This window comes from Leptosomus discolor, unplaced genomic scaffold (genome assembly GCF_034619465.1).
Source record: "Leptosomus discolor isolate bLepDis1 unplaced genomic scaffold, bLepDis1.hap2 HAP2_SCAFFOLD_246, whole genome shotgun sequence".
Lineage (NCBI taxonomy): Eukaryota > Metazoa > Chordata > Aves > Leptosomiformes > Leptosomidae > Leptosomus > Leptosomus discolor.
Genome location: NW_028237757.1, coordinates 20,611 through 38,701, shown reverse-complemented (window position 1 = coordinate 38,701; position 18,091 = coordinate 20,611). Strand labels below are relative to the sequence as shown.

General features: G+C 68.6%; 1 protein-coding gene across 1 annotated transcript in view; it reads left to right on the top strand.

Moving 5' to 3' along the window:
* The first annotated feature begins 6,901 nt into the window (after window positions 1-6,901).
* Window positions 6,902-18,091, top strand: part of LOC147413069 (eukaryotic translation initiation factor 3 subunit C-like) — a 30,939-nt gene continuing 19,749 nt past the window's right edge. Inside the window, 12 exon segments of the mRNA XM_086480705.1 lie at window positions 6,902-6,955; window positions 6,957-7,000; window positions 8,193-8,261; window positions 8,360-8,546; window positions 11,178-11,252; window positions 11,254-11,304; window positions 14,927-14,980; window positions 15,095-15,205; window positions 15,299-15,337; window positions 15,339-15,427; window positions 15,826-15,946; window positions 15,948-15,968. Of these exon segments, the coding sequence (XP_086336831.1) occupies window positions 6,902-6,955; window positions 6,957-7,000; window positions 8,193-8,261; window positions 8,360-8,546; window positions 11,178-11,252; window positions 11,254-11,304; window positions 14,927-14,980; window positions 15,095-15,205; window positions 15,299-15,337; window positions 15,339-15,427; window positions 15,826-15,946; window positions 15,948-15,968 (915 nt within the window).

Sequence of the window (18,091 nt, the reverse complement as noted above, 5' to 3'; positions counted from 1 at the left end):
TTACCTGCCCCATAGCGCCCCATAACCCCCCGCCCCATAACCCCACCCACCCCCCCTGCCCCCTATCGCCCGCCCCATGACCCCCCCCACCCCCCACCCCCCTGCCCCATAACCCCCCCACCCCCCCCTGCCCCCTATTGCCCGCCCCATAACCCCCCCACCCCCCCTGCCCCATAACCCCCCCACCCCCCACCCCCCCTGCCCCATAACCCCCCCACCCCCCTCTGCCCCATAGCGCCCGCCCCCCCCCCTCCCTTCCTCCCCTGATTGGCCAGACCCTTCCCAAGGTGGGGGGGGGGGTGGGGGGGGGAAGGGGGCGGGGCCTCCCTCCATGGGGCAGCCCCCCACCTTCCCTTCCCCTCCCCCAGCTCCTGAACGCCGCCGTCCTATTGGCCGCCGTCGCCGTCCCCTTCCTGCCGGATTGGCCGCCGCCTTCGCGCTGGTGGGCGGGGAAGGGGCCGTGGGGGGCGTGGCCTACGCCAACGCCTTCCTCAACGTGGCCGAGGAGGTGGGTCCGGGGGGCGGGGCTTAGCGGGGGAGGGGGGCGGGGCTTAGCGGGGGAGGGGGCGGGCTTAGCGGGGGAGGGGGCGGGGCTTAGCGGGGAGGGGGCGGGGCTTAGCGGGGAGGGGGCAGGGCCGTGGGGGGCGGGGCTTAGCGGGAGGGGGCGGGGCCGTGGGGGGGGCGGGGCTTAGCGGGGGAGGGGGCGGGGCCGTGTGTGGGGTGTGGCTTAGCGGGGGAGGGGGCGGGGCTTAGCGGGGGAGGGGGCAGGGCCGTGTGTGGGGTGGGGCTTAGCGGGGGAGGGGGCGGGGCCGTGGGGGGCGGGGCTTAGCGGGGAAGGGGCGGGGCCGTGGAGGGGCGGGGCTTAGCGGGGAGGGGGCGGGGCCGTGGGGGGCGGGGCCGTGTGGGGGGTGGGGCTTAGCGGGGGAGGGGGCGGGGCCGTGGGGGACGGGGCTTAGCGGGGGAGGGGACGGGGCCGTGGGGGGCGGGGCTTAGCGGGGGAGGGGGCGGGCCGTGTGTGGGGTGGGGCTTAGCGGGGGAGGGGGTGGGGGCGTGGGGGCGGGGCTAAGGGGGAGGGGGCGGGGCCGTGGGGGGCGGGGCTTAGCGGGGGAGGGGGCGGGGCCGTGTGTGGGGTGGGGCTTAGCGGGGAGGGGGCGGGGCCGTGGGGGGGCGGGGCTTAGCGGGGGAGGGGCGGGGCCGTGGGGGGGTGGGGCTTAGCGGGGGGAGGGGGTGGGGCCGTGTGGGGGGGTGGGCTTAGCGGGGGAGGGGGTGGGGCCGTGAGGGGGCGGGGCCGTGTGGGGGGTGGGGCTTAGCGGGGGAGGGGGCGGGGCCGTGGGGGCGGGGCCGTGTGGGGGGTGGGGCTTAGCGGGGGAGGGGGCGGGGCCATGGGGGGGTGTGTGGGGGCAGCCCCCTAAGTGCTCTTTCTCCCCGCCCCCCCTCCCCCTCCCTCCCCCCCTCCTCCCCCCCCACTCGGGGTGGGGGGGGGGGTGGGGGGTGGGGGAGGGGGTGGGCGTGGCCGCAGGCGGCGCCCGAGGGGCGGGACTTGGCCATGACGGTGGCGGCGATGGCGGACACGGTGGGCGTGGCCTTGGCGGGGGGGGCGGCGCTGGGGGCCCACGGCCTCTTCTGCCCCACGGCGCCGCGCCCCACGGCGTGACGGCGACCCCCCCGGCGCTGCCCCACGGCGCCGTGGGGCCCCCCGGCTCTGCCCCATAGAGCTCAGGGCCCCACAGGCTGCTGGGACCCCCAAGTCTGCCCCACGGCGACGAGGAGCCTCAGGACCCCCGGCTCTGCCCCATAGAGCTCAGGGCCCCACGGTGCTGCCCCATAGATCTCGAGCCCCACAGCTCTGCCCCACAGCGCTGCGGGGCCCACGGCTCTGCCCCATAGAGCTCAGGGCCCCACGGTGCTGCCCCATAGATCTCGAGCCCCACAGCTCTGCCCCACAGCGCTGCGGGGCCCACGGCTCTGCCCCATAGAGCTCGGGCCCCACGGCGACGAGGAGCCTCAGGACCCCCGGCTCTGCCCCATAGATCTTGAGCCCCACGGTGCTGCCCCACGGCGCTGCGGGGCCCATGGCTCTGCCCCATAGAGCTCAGGGCCCCACGGTGCTGCCCCACGGCGCTGCGGGACCCCCGGCTCTGCCCCATAGAGCTCGAGCCCCACAGCTCTGCCCCACGGTGCTGTGGGGCCCCACGGCTCTGCCCCATAGAGCTTGGGCCCCATAGCGCTGCCCCACGGTGAGGAGGAGCCTCAGGACCCCCGGCTCTGCCCCACGGCGCTGTGGGGCCCCACGGCTCTGCCCCATAGAGCTCAGGGCCCCACAGGCTGCTGGGACCCCCAAGTCTGCCCCATGGCGAGGAGGAGCCTCAGGACCCCCGGCTCTGCCCCATAGAGCTCAGGGCCCCACGGCTCTGCCCCACAGCGCTGCGGGGCCCACGGCTCTGCCCCATAGAGCTCGGGCCCCCCGGCTCCCCCCCCCGGCGCTGTGGGGCCCCACGGTGCTGCCCCATAGAGCTCGGGCCCCACGGCTCTGCCCCACGGTGACGAGGAGCCTCAGGACCCCCAGCTCTGCCCCACGGCGCTGCGGGGCCCCCCGGCTCTGCCCCATAGAGCTCAGGGCCCCACAGGCTGCTGGGACCCCCAAGTCTGCCCCATGGCGAGGAGGAGCCTCAGGACCCCCGGCTCTGCCCCATAGAGCTCGAGCCCCACGGCTCTGCCCCACGGCGCTGCGGGGCCCCCGGCTCTGCCCATAGATCTTGAGCCCCACGGCTCTGCCCCACGGCGCTGCGGGGGCCCACGGCGCTGCCCATAGAGCTCAGGGCCCCACAGGCTGCTGGGACCCCCAAGTCTGCCCCACGGCGAGGAGGAGCCTCAGGACCCCCAGCTCTGCCCCATAGAGCTCGGGCCCCACGGCTCTGCCCCACAGCGCTGCGGGACCCACGGCTCTGCCCCATAGAGCTCGGGCCCCACGGTGCTGCCCCATAGATCTCGAGCCCCACGGCTCTGCCCCACAGCGCTGCGGGGGCCCACGGCGCTGCCCCATAGAGCTCAGGGCCCCACAGGCTGCTGGGACCCCCAAGTCTGCCCCACGGCAAGGAGGAGTCTCAGGACCCCCAGCTCTGCCCCATAGATCTTGAGCCCCCCGGCTCTGCCCCACGGCGCTGTGGGACCCCCGGCTCTGCCCCATAGAGCTCAGGGCCCCACGGCTCTGCCCCACGGTGCCGCAGGGCCCCCGGCGCTGCCCCATAGAGCTCGAGCCCCACGGCGCTGCCCCCCGGCGCTGTGGGGCCCATGGCTCCGCCCCCCGGCTCCGCCCCCCCCCGGCGCTGTGGGGCCCGTGGCTCCGCCCCCCGGCTCCGCCCCCCGGCGCTGTGGGGCCCATGGCTCCGCCCCCGGCTCCGCCCCCCGGCTCCGCCCCCCGGCTCCGCCCCATAGAGCTCGGAGACAGCCGGACCCGCCCCCCCCTTTGGCCCCGCCCCCCCTCTCTCTGGCCCCGCCCCCCAATAAACCCGTTGACCCCCCGCCCGGGTCCCGCCTCCTTTCTGCGCACGCGCGCGGGGGGGGGGGGGGGGGCGGGGCTGCGCGGGGCGCGCGCGCGGGGAAGGGGCGGGGCCTTTTGCCGCGGGAGGGGGCGTGGTTTCGCCGCGCGGCCCCGCCCCTCCCGTCCCCGCGTGACGCTTCCCGGCGGCCCCCGCGCGGCGCTGACGTCACTTCCGCCTCGAGCGCGGCCCAGGCTGCCGGGGAAAGCGCCGGTGCTGCCGCGTGCGCGTGGGGGGGGGGAGGGGAACGGGGGGGGCGGGGGGGGGGGAGGGGGGGCAGATCGGGGGGGGTGGGGGGGCGGGGGGGGAGCTGGGGGGTTGGGGGGCGGCTCTGGGGGGCTGGGGGGGGGTGGGGCAGGCGGCTGTGTGGGGCTGGGGGGGGTGGGGGGCGGATCTATGGGGCTGGGGGGGTTGGGGGGCCGATCTAGGGGGCTGGGGGGTTGTGGGGGGTGAGGCAGGCGGCTCTGTGGGGCTGGGGGGGGTTGGGGGGCCGATCTAGGGGGCTGGGGGGGTGGGGGGGGTGGGGCAGGCGGCTCTGGGGGGCTGGGGGGGTTGGGGGGCGGATCTATGGGGCTGGGGGGGTTGTGGGGGGGGTGGGGCGGGCGGCTGTGTGGGGCTGGGGGGGTTGGGGGGCGGATCTATGGGGCTGGGGGGGTTGGGGGGTGGATCTATGGGGCTGGGGGGGTTGGGGGGGGTGGATCTATGGGGCTGGGGGGGTTGGGGGGTGTGGATCTATGGGGCTGGGGGGGTTGGGGGGCGGATCTAGGGGGCTGGGGGGGTTGTCGGGGGGGTGGGGCAGGCGGCTGTGTGGGGCTGGGGGGGTTGGGGGGGGTGGATCTATGGGGGTGGGGGGGGTGGGGCAGGCAGCTCTGTGGGGCTGGGGGGGTTGGGGGGGCCGATCTAGGGGACTGGGGGGGTTGTGGGGGGGGTGGGGCAGGCGGCTCTGGGGGGCTGGGGGGGTTGGGGGGCGGATCTATGGGGCTGGGGGGGTTGGGGGGGTGGATCTATGGGGCTGGGGGGGTTGTGGGGGGGTGGATCTATGGGGCTGGGGGGTTGGGGGGGCGGATCTATGGGGCTGGGGGGGTTGTCGGGGGGGTGGGGCAGGCGGCTGTGTGGGGCTGGGGGGGTTGGGGGGCAGATCTAGGGGGCAGAGGGGGTTGGGGGGCAGATCTATGGGGCTGGGGGGTTGCAGGGGGGTGGGGCAGGCGGCTGTGTGGGGCTGGGGGGGGTTCGGGGGCGGATCTATGGGGCTGGGGGGGTTGTGGGGGGGGTGGGGCTGGGGGGGAGTTGTGGGGCAGGTGGATCTATGGGGCTGGGGGAGGGAGGGGGGGGGCTGGGGGGGTGTGGGGCAGAGGGGCCTGGGGGGGGGAGGGGAGCTGTGGGGCAGGGGTTTGCCGTGGGGCAGGGCCGGGTTGTGGGGCAGAGGTTTGCCGTGGGGCAGAGAGTGGTTGGGGGGCAGGACTGGGTTATGGGGCGGAGGCTTTCTGTGGGGCAGAGGGGCCCAGTTGTGGGGCAGAGCCGGGTTATGGGGCAGAAGAACCGGGTCGGGGGTCAGAGCTCAGTTATGGGGCAGGATTTGGGCGTGGGGCAGAGCTTTTCTATGGGGCAGAGCCCAGTTGTGGGGCAGAGCAGGGGTGTGGGGCAGAGCCGGGTTGTGGGGCGGAAGAGCCCAGTTGTGGGGCCGAGGGCAGGTGTGGGGGCAGGGCTTGGGTGTGGGGCAGGGCCGTTCTATGGGGCAGAGTTCACTTATGGGGCAGAGTGGAGTTAGGGGGCAGGGCTTGGGTGTGGGTCAGGACTGTTCTATGGGGCAGAGTTCACTTATGGGGTAGAGCCTAGTTATGGGGCAGGCCTCGGCTGTGGGTCAGGGCTGTGCTATGGGGCAGAGCTCACTTATGGGGCAGGGCTTGGGTGTGGGGCGGAGCCAACTTATGGGTCAGGGCTGTTCTATGGGGCAGAGCTCACTTATGGGGCAGAGCCCGGTTATGGGGCAGGCCTTGGGTGTGGGGCAGGTCCATTCAATGGGGCAGAGCCTGGTTATGGGGCAGGGCTTGGGTGTGGGTCAGGGCTGTTCTATGAGGCAGAACCCTCTTGTGGGGCAGGGCTTGGGTGTGGGGCGGAGCCAACTTATGGGGCAGGGCTGTCCTATGGGGCAGGGCCCGGTTATGGGGCAGAGCCCGGTTATGGGGCAGGTCTTGGCTGTGGGGCAGGGCCATTCTATGGGGCAGAGCCTGGTTATGGGGCAGGGCTTGGGTGTGGGGTAGGGCCTGTCATATGGGGCAGAGCTCACTTATGGGGCAGAGCCTGGTTATGGGGCAGGCCTTGGCTGTGGATCAGGGCTGTTCTATGGGGCAGAACCCACTTATGGGGCAGGGCTTGGGTGTGGGGCGGAGCCAACTTATGGGGCAGGGCTGTTCTATGGGGCGGGGCCTGGTTATGGGGCAGAGCCCGGTTATGGGGCAGGCCTTGGGTGTGGGGCAGGGCCATTCTATGGGGCAGAGCCTGGTTATGGGGCAGAGCCCAGTTATGGGGCAGGGCTTGGGTGTGGGGCAGGGCTGTTCTATGGGGCAGAGCCTGGTTATGGGGCAGAGCCTGGTTATGGGGCAGGCCTTGGCTGTGCGGCAGGGCCGTCCTGTGGGGCAGAGCCCACTTATGGGGCAGGGCTTGGGTGTGGGGCGGAGCCAACTTATGGGGCAGGGCTGTCCTATGGGGCAGGGCCTGGTTATGGGGCAGGCCTTGGCTGTGGATCAGGGCTGTTCTATGGGGCAGAGCCTGGTTATGGGGCAGAGCCTGGTTATGGGGCAGGCCTTGGCTGTGGGGCAGGGCCGTCCTATGAGGCAGAACCCACTTATGGGGCACGGCTTGGGTGTGGGGTGGAGCCAACTTATGGGGCAGGGCTGTTCTATGGGGCGGGGCCTGGTTATGGGGCAGAGCCCGGTTATGGGGCAGGCCTTGGGTGTGGGGCAGGTCCATTCAATGGGGCAGAGCCTGGTTATGGGGCAGGCCTTGGCTGTGGGTCAGGGCCGTGCTATGGGGCAGAGCCCACTTATGGGGCAGGGCTTGGGTGTGAGGCGGAGCCAACTTATGGGGCAGGGCTGTCCTAGGGGCAGGGCCCGGGTATGTTTTTGATATTATGTATATATATGGGCAGGCCTCGGCTGTGGGGCAGGGCCATTCTATGGGGCAGAGCCCACTTATGGGGCAGCCCCGCGCCGTGGGGCCGAGCGCCCCCACCCCCTCCCTCACCCTCTCTCTCCCTCCCCCCCTTCAGCTCCGCCCCCTTCAGCTCCGCCCCCCCACCGAGGCCCCGCCCCCCCACCGAAGCCCCGCCCCCCCCGGCCGAGGCCCCGCCCCCCGGCGCCGCCATGTCGCGCTTCTTCACGACGGGCTCCGACAGCGAATCGGATTCGTCGCTTTCCCGGGGACGACCCCACGGCCAAACCCGCCGGCGGCGGGCGCCTACGGCAAGTGAGTGGGCGGGGCCGGCCGCCATCTTGCGGCGGCCATCTTGGCCCGCGGCGGCCATCTTGGCCCGCGGCGGCCATCTTGGTTTGGGACGGCCATCTTGTCTGGGGGGGGGGCAGGTCGCTCTGGGGGCAGCAGGTGGGTCCAGGGCGGCCATTTTGGGTGGGGCTGGCCGCCATCTTGGTGTGGGGTGGCCATCTTGGTTTGGGGAGGCCATCTTGGCCCACAGCGGCCATCTTGCCCCACGGTGGCCATCTTGGTTTGGGGTGGCCATGCTGGTCTGGGGGGGGGGTCATGCCACTTGGGGGCACCTGGTGGGTCCGGGGCGGCCATTTGGGGTGGGGCGGCCATCTTGGTGTGGGGTTGGCCATCTTGGTTTGGGGCGGCCATCTTGGTGTGGGGCGGCCCTCTTGGTGCGGGGCGGCCATGTTGGTCTGGGGGGGGGGTCAGGTCGCTCTGGGGGCAGCAGGTGGGTCCGGGGCGGCCATTTTGGGTGGGGCTGGCCGCCATCTTGGTTTGGGGCGGCCATCTTGGCCCACAGCGGCCATCTTGCCCCACGGTGGCCATCTTGGTGTGAGGTGGCCATGTTGGTCTGGGGGGGGGGGTCAGGTCGCTCTGGGGGGCACCAGGTGTGTCCGGGGCGGCCATTTTGGGGTGGGGGTGGACATCTTGGCCTGCGGCAGCCATTTTGCCCTGTGGCTGCCATCTTGACTCGGGGTGGCCATCTTGACTCAGGGCGGTCATCTTGCCCCCGCGGCGGCCATCTTGCTTTGGGGCGGCCATCTTGGCCCGTGGCTGCCATCTTGGCTCAGGGTGGCCATCTTGGCCCGCAGTGGCCATCTTGGCCCGTGGCGGCCATCTTGCTTTGGGGCGGCCATCTTGGCCCATGGATGTCATCTTGGCCCGTGGCGGCCATCTTGACTCAGGGCGGCCATCTTGCCCTGTGGCAGCCATCTTGACTCAGGGCGGCCATCTTGGCCTGTGGCTGCCATCTTGGCCCGCGGGTGGCCATCTTGCTTTGTGGTGGCCATCTTGGCCCGTGGCGGCCATCTTGCTTTGTGGCGGCCATCTTGGCCCATGAATGTCATTTTGGCCCCCAGCAGCCATCTTGACTCAGGGCGGCCACCTTGCCCCGCGGCGGCCATCTTGCCCCGCGGCGGCCATCTTGTCTCTCCCCCCCCCTCCCCCCAGGCCGCTGCTGCTGAGCGAGGACGAGGAGGACACCAAGCGCGTCGTCCGCTCGGCCAAGGACAAGCGGTAACTTTGGGGGGGGGGGTGGGGGGGGGATGGTGGGGGTGGGGTCGGTTGCAGCCCCTCCCCCCCGTCCGACGCGTGGCTGGGGCCGGCGCGGGGCAGGCTGAGGAGCTGACGCAGCTGATCCGGACGATCCGGAACGCGATGAAGATCCGGGACGTGAGCAAGTGCCTGGAGGAGTTTGAGGCGCTGGGGCGGGCGTACGGGAAGGCGCGGGGGGTGCTGGACAAGGACGGGGTGCCCCGCTGCTACGTGCGCCTGCTGGCCGACCTGGAGGACTACCTCAACGAGGTGGGGGAGGGTTTGGGGGGGGAAGGGGGGGGTTGGGGGGGTTTGGGGGGGATAAGGGGGGAAATGGGGGGGATAATGGGGGGAAATGGGGGGATAATGGGGGAAATGGGAGGGATAAGGGGGGAGATTGGGGGGGGAGATGGGGGGGATAAGGGGCAAAATGGGGGGATAATGGGGGAAATGGGGGGTTTGGGGGGGAAATGGGGGGAGATTGGGGGGTTTGGGGGGGAAAGGGGGGTTTGGGGGGGGAATGGGGGGGATAAGGGGTGAAATGGGGGGATAATGGGGGGAAATGGGGGGATAATGGGGGGAATAAGGGGGGAAATGGGATAATGGGGGGAAATGGGGGGTTTTGGGGGGGGAAGGGGGGATAAGGGGGGGAAATGGGGGGATAATGGGGGGAAATGGGGGGGAATGGGGGGGATAAGGGGTGAAATGGGGGGTTTGGGGGGATAAGGGGGGAAATGTGGGGATAAGGGGGGAGATTGGGGGGTTTGGGGGGGGGAAGGGGGGGATAAAGGGGGGAAATGGGGGGGGATTGGGGGGAAATGGGGGGTTTGGGGGGGGAAATGAGGGGATAATGGGGGGAAAAGGGGGAGATTGGGGATAAGGGGGGATAATGGGGGGAAAAGGGGGGCATAATGGGGGAAATGGGGGGAATAGGGGGGAAATGGGGGAGATTGGGGGGATATGGGGGGATAATGGGGGGAAATAGGGGGGATAAGGGGGGAAAGGGGGGGATAAGGGGTGAAATGGGGGGAGATTGGGGGGGAAATGGGGGGTTTGGGGGCGGAAAGGGGGGATAAGGGGGGGAAATGGGGGGATAATGGGGGGAATAAGGGGGAATAATGGGGGGATAAGGGGGGAGATTGGGGGGAAATGGGGGGGAAATGGGATAATGGGGGGTTTGGGGGGGAAATGGGGGAGATTGGGGGGGAAATGGGGGGGAGATTGGGGGGAAGTGGGGGGAGATTGGGGGGGAAGGGGGGGATAAGGGGGGGAATGGGGGGGGAAATGGGATAATGGGGGGATAATGGGGGAAATGGGGGAGATTGGGGGCATAAGGGGGGAGATTGGGGCAAAAAATGGGGAATTTGGGACAAAAAATGGGGAATTTGGAGCAAAAAGGGGGAAATTTGGAGAAGAAAAGGGGGAAAATGGGGAAAAAAAGGAATTTGGGGCAAAAAAGGTGAAGTTAAGGTGAAAAAGGGTGAATTGAGGGGTGAAAAGGGTGGGAAATGAGGCAAGAACTGGGGAATTTGGGCAAAAAGGGGGAAATTTGGGGCAAAAAGGGGGATATTTGGGGCAAAAAGGGGGGAATTTAGGGCAAAAAATTGGGAAATTGGGGAAAAAAATTGGGAATTAGGGCAAAAGGTGGGGAATTTGGGCAGAAAGAGAGGAATTTGGGGTAAAAAGGGGAGAATTTGGGCAAAGTAAGGGAAAATTTGGGGCCAAAAAGGGAATTTGGAGCAGAAGTGGGCAATTTGGGGCGAAAAAATGGGGAAATTTGGGTGTGAAAAATGGGGAAATTGGGGCAAAAAAAGGGGAAATTGGGCAAAAAAAGGGGAAATTGGGGCAAAAAGGGGAAAATTTGGGGCCAAAAGGGGGGAATTTGGGGCAAAAAAGGGGGAATTTGGGCAGAAAAGGGGGAATTGGGGGTAAAAAAGGGAGCATTTAGGCAAAATAAGGGAAAATTTGGGGCCAAAAGGGGAATTTGGGGCAGAAAGTGGGCAATTGGGGGCGAAAAATGCTGAAATTAGGGTGGAAAAGAGTGAATTCTGGGGCAAAAAGTGGGGAATTTGGGGCAAAAAAGGGGGAATTTGGGCAAAAAAGGGGGAATTTGGGGCAAAAAAGGGGGAATTTGGGGCAAAAAAGGGGGAATTTGGGGCAGAAAAGGGGGAATTTGGGCAGAAAAGGGGGAATTTGGGGCAAAAAAGGGGGAATTTGGGCAGAAAAGGGGGGAATTTGGGCAGAAAAGGGGGAATTTGGGCAGAAAAGGGGGAATTTGGGCAGAAAAAGGGGGAATTTGGGCAGAAAAGGGGAATTGGGGGTAAAAAAGGAGCATTTGGGCAAAATAACAGAAAATTGGGGGCCGAAAGGGGAATTTTGGGGCAGAAAGTGGGCAATTGGGGGCGAAAAATGCTGAGATTAGGGTGGAAAAGAGTGGAGTTGGGGCAAAACCTGGGGAATTGGGGGCAAAAAAGGGGAATTTGGGCAGAAAAGGGGGAATTTGGGGCGAAAAAGGGGGAATTTGGGGCAAAAAAGGGGGAATTTGGGGCAAAAAAGGGGAATTTGGGCAGAAAAGGGGGAATTGGGGGTAAAAAAGGGGGAATTTGGGCAGAAAAGGGGGAATTTGGGGCAAAAAAAGGGGGAATTTGGGCAGAAAAGGGGGAATTGGGGGTAAAAAGGGGGACATTTGGGCAAAATAAGGGAAAATTTGGGGCCGAAAGGGGAACTTGGGGCCAAAAAATGGGCAATGGGGGGCGAAAAAGGGGGAAACTGAGGCACATCCCGGGGCACTTGGGGGGCAAAGAAGGGGCAACTTGGGGGGGGGGGATGGGGATGGGGCGGGAGGGGCGGGGTCGGGGGGGGGCGGGGCCGTGCCTGATTGACAGGGGGGGGGCGGGGCAGCTGTGGGAGGACAAGGAGGGGAAGAAGCGGATGAACAAGCACAACGCGAAGGCGCTGGGGACCCTGCGGCAGCGGGCTGCGCAAGCACAACCGCCCCTACGAGCCCCACATCGCCAGCTACAAGCAGGTGGGGGGCGCTATGGGGCGGCTGTGGGGCTGGGGGGGGCGCTATGGGGCTGGGGGAGGCGGGGGAACTGGGAGGAACTGGGGGGGAATGGGGGAGCTGGGGGGGAATGGGGGAGGGAAGGGGGGTGTTGGGGGGCTCTATGGGGCTCTATGGGGCTCTTTGAGGTTCTATGGGGCTCTATGGGGCGCTATGGGGTGGCTGTGGGGCTGGGGGGGCGCTATGGGGCACTGGGGGGCCGGGGGGAGGGGGGAATGGGGGGGAACTGGGGGGAACTGGGGGGGAACTGGGGGAGCTGGGGCAGCCCAACCGCCCCTACGAGCCCCACATCGCCAGCTACAAGCAGGTGGGGGGCGCTGTGGGGCGGCTGTGGGGCGGCTATGGGGCTGGGGGGGGCGCTATGGGGCTGGGGGAGGCGGGAAGTGGGAGGAACTGGGAGGAACTGGAGGGGAATGGGGGAGCTGGGGCAGCCCAACCGCCCCTACGAGCCCCACATCGCCAGCTACAAGCAGGTGGGGGGCGCTATGGGGCGGCTGTGGGGCTGGGGGGGGCGGCTATGGGGCCGGGGGGAGGCGGGGGGGGAACTGGGAGGAACTGGGAGGAACTGGAGGGGAATGGGGGAGTTGGGGGGGAATGGGGGAGGGAAGGGGGGTGTTGGGGGGCTCTGTGGGGCTCTTTGAGGTTCTATGGGGCGCTATGGGGCAGCTGTGGGGCGGCTGTGGGGCTGGGGGGGGCGCTATGGGACGCTGGGGGGCCGGGGGAGGCGGGAACTTGGAGGAACTGGGAGGAACTGGAGGGGAATGGGGGAGCTGGGGCAGCACAACCGCCCCTACGAGCCCCACATCGCCAGCTACAAGCAGGTGGGGGGCGCTGTGGGGCGGCTGTGGGGCAGCTGTGGGGCTGGGGGGGGCTATGGGGCTGGGGGAGGCGGGAACTGGGAGGAACTGGAGGGGAATGGGGGAGCTGGGGGGGGAATGGGGGAGGGAAAGGGGGTGTTGGGGGGTTCTGTGGGGCTCTGTGGGGCTCTTTGAGGTTCTATGGGGCGCTATGGGGCAGCTGTGGGGCTGGGGGGGGCGCTATGGGGCGCTGGGGGGCCGGGGGAGGGGGGAATGGGGGGGAACTGGGGGGAACTGGGGGGAATGGGGGAGGGAAGAGGGGTGTTGGGGGGCTCTATGGGGCTCTTTGAGGTTCTATGGGGCGCTATGGGGCAGCTATAGGGCGGCTGTGGGGCTGGGGGGGCGCTATGGGGCTGGGGGGAGGCGGGAACTGGGAGGAACTGGGGGGAATGGGGGAGGAAAGGGGGGGTTGGGGGGGTTCTGTGGGGCTTTATGAGACTCTGTGGAGTGCTATGGGGTGGCTATGGGGCGCTGTGGGGTTCTATGGGGCGCTATGGGGCACTGGGGAGGTGGTATTGGGGGGCTATGGGGCTGGGGGAGGGGGGAACTGGGAGGAACTGGGGGGGAATGGGGGAGCTGGGGGGGAATGGGGGAGGGAAGGGGGGGTTGGGGGGCTCTATGGGGCTCTTTGAGGTTCTATGGGGCGCTATGGGGCGGCTGTGGGGCTGGGGGGGGTGCTATGGGGCTGGGGGAGGCGGGAACTGGGAGGAACTGGAGGGGAATGGGGGAGCTGGGGGGGAATGGGGGAGGGAAAGGGGGTGTTGGGGGGCTCTATGGGGCTCTTTGAGGTTCTATGGGGCGCTATGGGGCAGCTGTGGGGCTGGGGGGGGCGCTATGGGGCGCTGGGGGGCCGGGGGAGGGGGGAATGGGGGGGAACTGGGGGGAACTGGGGGGAATGGCGGAGGGAAGGGGGGTGTTGGGGGGCTCTATGGGGCTCTTTGAGGTTCTATGGGGCGCTATGGGGCGCTGGGGGGCTGGGGGAGGCGGGAACTGGGGGGAGCTGGGGGGAATGGGGGAGGGAAGGGGGGGGTTGGGGGGGTTCTGTGGGGCTTTATGAGGCTCTATGGGGTGCTATGGGGCGCTATGGGGCGCTATGGGGTTCTATGGGGCGCTATGGGGTTCTGTGGGGCGCTATGGGGCAGCTGCGGGGGTCGCTGTTTGGGTCGCTCTATGGGTCACTATAGGTCAGGGCTACGGGTCCCGCTGTGGGTCGCTCTATGGGTCGATCTATGGGTCCCGCTGTGGGTCCCGCCATGGGTCACTTTATGGGTCGCTCTATGGGTCAATCTATGGGTCCCACCATGGGTCACTGTATGAGTCTTGCTATGGGTCGCTCTATGGATCCCGCCGTGGGTCCCGCCGTAGGTCACTCTATGGGTCGATCTATGGGTCGATCTATGGGTTGCTCTAGGGGTCGATCTATGGGTCCCGCTGTGGGTCACTGTATGAGTCTTGCTATGGGTTGATCTATGGGTCACTCTGTGGGTCCCACCGTGGGTCCATCTATGGGTCATTCTATGGGTCACTGTATAGGTCGCTCTATGGGTTGCTCTATGGGTCACCCTATGGGTCCCGCTGTGGGTCACTCTATGGGTCAATTTATGGGTCGATCTATGGGTCAATCTATGGGTCGCACCACGGGTTACTCTATGAGTCTTGCTATGGGTTGGTCTGTGGGTCGCTCTATGGGTCCCACCGTGGGTCCCGCCATGGGTCACCCTATGGGTCGCTCTATGGGTCTTTCTATGGGTCACTCTGTGGGTCCCACCGTGGGTCACTCTATGGGTCAATCTATGGGTCCCGCCGTGGGTCGCTCTATGGGTCGATCTATGGGTCCCACCGTGGGTTCCGCCGTGGGTCACTGTATGGGTCACTCTATGGGTCTCGCTGTGGGTCACTCTGTGGGTCGATCTATGGGTCCCACCGTGGGTCACTCTATGGGTCTCGCTATGGGTCACTGTGTGACTCTTACTATGGGCTGATCTATGGGTCGCTCTATGGGTCCCACCGTGGGTCCCGCCGTGGGTCACCCTATGGGTCGATCTATGGGTCCCACTATGGGTCACTCTATGGGTCCCACCGTGGGTCCCGCCATGGGTCCCGCCGTGGGTCGCTCTATGGGTCGCTCTGTGGGTCCCACCATGGGTCCCACCATGGGTCACTCTATGGGTCTCACTATGGGTCACCCTATGGGTCACTCTATGGGTCCCGCCATGGGTCAATCTATGGGTCACTCTATGAGTCTTGCTATGGGTCACTCTATGGATCCCGCTGTGGGTCCCGCCGTGGGTCACTCTATGGGTCGATCTATGGGTCCCACCGTGGGTCCCGCCGTGGGTCACTGTATGGGTCACTTTATGGGTCACTCTATGGGTCTCGCTATGGGTCCCGCCGTGGGTCACTCTCTGGGTCACCCTATGGGTCCCGCCATGGGTCGATCTATGGGTCACTGTATGAGTCTTGCTATGGGTTGATCTATGGGTCTCGCTGTGGGTCACTCTATGGGTCACTCTAGGGGTTGCGCCGTGGGTCACTCTGTGGGTCGATCTATGGGTTGCTCTATGGGTCAATCTATGGGTCCCCCCATGGGTCACTCTATGGGTCACTCTATGGGTCAATCTATGGGTCCCCCCATGGGTCACTCTATGGGTCGCGCCGTGGGTCACCCTATGGGTCACTCTATGGGTCACCCTATGGGTCACCCTATGGGTCTCCCCTCCCCCCCCCAGAACCCCGAACAATCGGACGACGACGACGACAAGAAGAGCCGCGACTCCGACGGTGCGGGGGGGGCCCCTCCTTCCCCCTCCCCCCTCCCCCCTCCTCCCCCCCAAATCCATGGGGCCGAGCTTGACTCCTCCCCCTCGGCCCCTCCCCCCCTCCCCGCAGGCTCCTCCTCCTCCTCCTCCTCCTCCTCTTCCTCCTCGGACGCCGACGACGCCGACGGCGCCGACGCCTTCGCCAAGAAGAAGGAGGCGCCGGGCGGGCGGTTCCTCAAGAAAACCCAGGTCCCACTTAGGGGGCAGAGCTATGGGGCAGGGGGGGGGGGGGGAGGGGCGGGAAGCCACGCCCCTGACCCCGCCCCCATCCCCCTTTTGTAGGGCGAGGAGGAGGAAGAGGAGGAGTCGGAGGAGGAGGAAAGATTGGGGCTCGTCGGGCTCCGACACCGACTCCGAGTCGGACGAGGACGAAGGGAAATACACGTCGCTGGCCTCCAAGTTCCTCAAGAAGTAGGGGGGGCTGCCCCCCAAGTGGGGGGCTGGGGGGGGTCGCTATGGGGCTGGGGGGGGCGCTATGGGGCTGGGGGGCCCTTCCCCCGTTGAGGCCGAAGGCAAATCCGCGTCGTTGGGGCTCCAGGTTCCGCGAGATTTGAGGGTTCTGCCCCCCAAGTGTGGGGCTGAGGGGGTCGCTGTGGGGCTGAGGGGGTCGCTATGGGGCTGGGGGGGTCGCTATGGGGCTGGGGGCCCTTCCCCCCGCCGAGGCCGAAGGCAAAACCGCGTCATCAGGCTCCGGGTTCCTCGGGAATTGAGGGTTCTGCCCCCCCAAGTGTGGGGCTGGGGGGGTCGCTATGGGGCTGAGGGCCCTGCCCCCTCCCCCCCCCCCCCCCACTTATGGGGCTGCCCCATAGGGAGGAGGAGAAGAAAGGGGGCGAGAAGAAGCGGGAGGAGAAGGCGAAGAAGAAGCACGACCGCAAGAGCCGCCGCTACGAGGAGGAGGAGGAGGAGGAAGGCGAGTGGGAGAAGGTGAAGGGGGGGCGCCCCCCTGGTCAAGGTGAGGGGGCGGGGCGGCGCTATGGGGCCGCCCCCTAAGTTGGGGGGCGCGGGGAGGGGGGGGGGGGGTGGAGCTTGGGGGGGGGTGGGGGGGGGGTGATGTAAGGGGGTGTGGGGCGGAGTTGGGGGGGGTGGGGGGGGGGTGGGGCGGCGCTATGGGGCAGGGAGGGGTGGGGTGGGGGGGTGCTATGGGGCTGCCCCCTAAGTTGGGGGGCGCGGGGAGGGGGGGGTGGGGTGGGGAGCTAAGGCGCGTGTGGGGCGGAGTTGGGGGGGTGGGGTGGGGGTGGGGCGGCGGTATGGGGCGGGGAGGGGTGGGGTGGGGGGGTGCTATGGGGCTGCCCCCTAAGTTGGGGGGCACGGGGGGGGGGGGGTGGAGCTTGGGGGGGGTGGGGGGGGTGATGTAAGGGGGTGTGGGGCGGAGTTGGGGGGGTGGGTGTGGGGGTGGGGTGGGGGCAGCGCTATGGGGCGGGGAGGGGTGGGGTGGGGGGGGTGCTATGGGGCTGCCCCCTAAGTTGGGGGGGCACGGGGGGGGGGGGTGGAGCTTGGGGGGGGTGTGGGGGGGGTGATGTAAGGGGGTGTGGGGCGGAGTTGGGGGGGGGTGGGGTGGGGGTGGGGCGGCGCTATGGGGCGGGGAGGGGTGGGGCAGGGGGTGGGGGGGTGTTATGGGGCTGCCCCCTAAGTTGGGGGGCACGGGGTGGGGGGTGTAGAGCGGCGTGGATGGAGCTGGGGGAGGGGGAGGGGGAAGGATGTCATGGGGTGGGGAGGCGTGGGGCGGGGTGGGGGGGGGCCGCTATGGGGCGGGGTGGGGCGGCGCTATGGGGCTGCCCCCTAAGTTGGGGGGTGCGGGGAGGGGGTTGTAGAGCAGCATGGATGGAGCTGGTGGGGGTGGGGGTGGAGAATGCTATGGGGCTGGGAGGTGTGGGGCAGGGTGGGGGGGGCCGCTATGGGGCGGGGAGGGGGTGGGGCGGCGCTATGGGGCTGCCCCCTAAGTTGGGGGGCACGGGGTGGGGGGTGTAGAGCAGTGTAGATGGAGCTGGAGGAGGGAGAGGGGAAGAATGTTATGGGATGCTATGGGGCAGGGCGGTGTGGGGCGGGTTATGGGGGGCCGCTATGGGGCGGGGCGGTGTGGGGCGGCGCTATGGGGCTGCCCCCTAAGTTGGGGGGCGCGGGGGAGGGGGTGTAGAGCAGCGTGGATGGAGCTGGTGGAGGGGGAGGGGAAGGATGCTATGGGGCAGGGAGGTGTGGGGGCAGGTTAGGGGGGGGCCGCTATGGGGCAGGGTGGTGTGGGGCGGCGCTATGGGGGCTGCCCCCTAAGTTGGGGGGCGCAGGGTGGGGGTGTAGAGCGGCGTGGATGGAGCTGGGGGAGGGGGAGGGGAAGGATGTCATGGGATGCTATGGGGCGGGGAGGCGTGGGGCGGGTCAGGGGGGGCTGCTATGGGGCGGGGCGGTGTGGGGCGGCGCTATGGGGCTGCCCCCTAAGTTGGGGGGTGCGGGGAGGGGGTGTAGAGCGGCGTGGATGGAGCTGGGGGAGGGGGAGGGGAAGGATGCTATGGGGTAGAGAGGTGTGGGGCAGGGCAGGGGGGGGCCGCTATGGGGCGGGGCGGTGTGGGGCGGCGCTATGGGGCTGCCCCCTAAGTTGGGGGGCGCGGGGGGGGGGGTGTAGAGCGGCGTGGATGGAGCTGGAGGAGGGGGAGGGGAAGGATGCTATGGGGCTGGGAGGCGTGGGGCGGGTTACGGGGGGCCGCTATGGGGCGGGGCGGTGTGGGGCGGCGCTATGGGGCTGCTCCCTAAGTTGGGGGGGTGCGGGGGAGGGGTGTAGAGCAGCGTGGATGGAGCTGGGGGAGGGGGAGGGGCAGGATGTCATGGGATGCTATGGGGCTGGGAGGCGTGGGGCGGGTCAGGGGGGGGCCGCTATGGGGCGGGGCGGTGTGGGGCGGCGCTATGGGGCTGCCCCCTAAGTTGGGGGGGCGCGGGGGGGGGGGTGTAGAGCGGCGTGGATGGAGCTGGGGGAGGGGGAGGAGAAGGATGTCATGGGATGCTATGGGGCGGGGAGGCGTGGGGCGGGTTACGGGGGGCCGCTCTGGGGCAGGGCGGTGTGGGGCGGCGCTATGGGGCGCGGCCGCC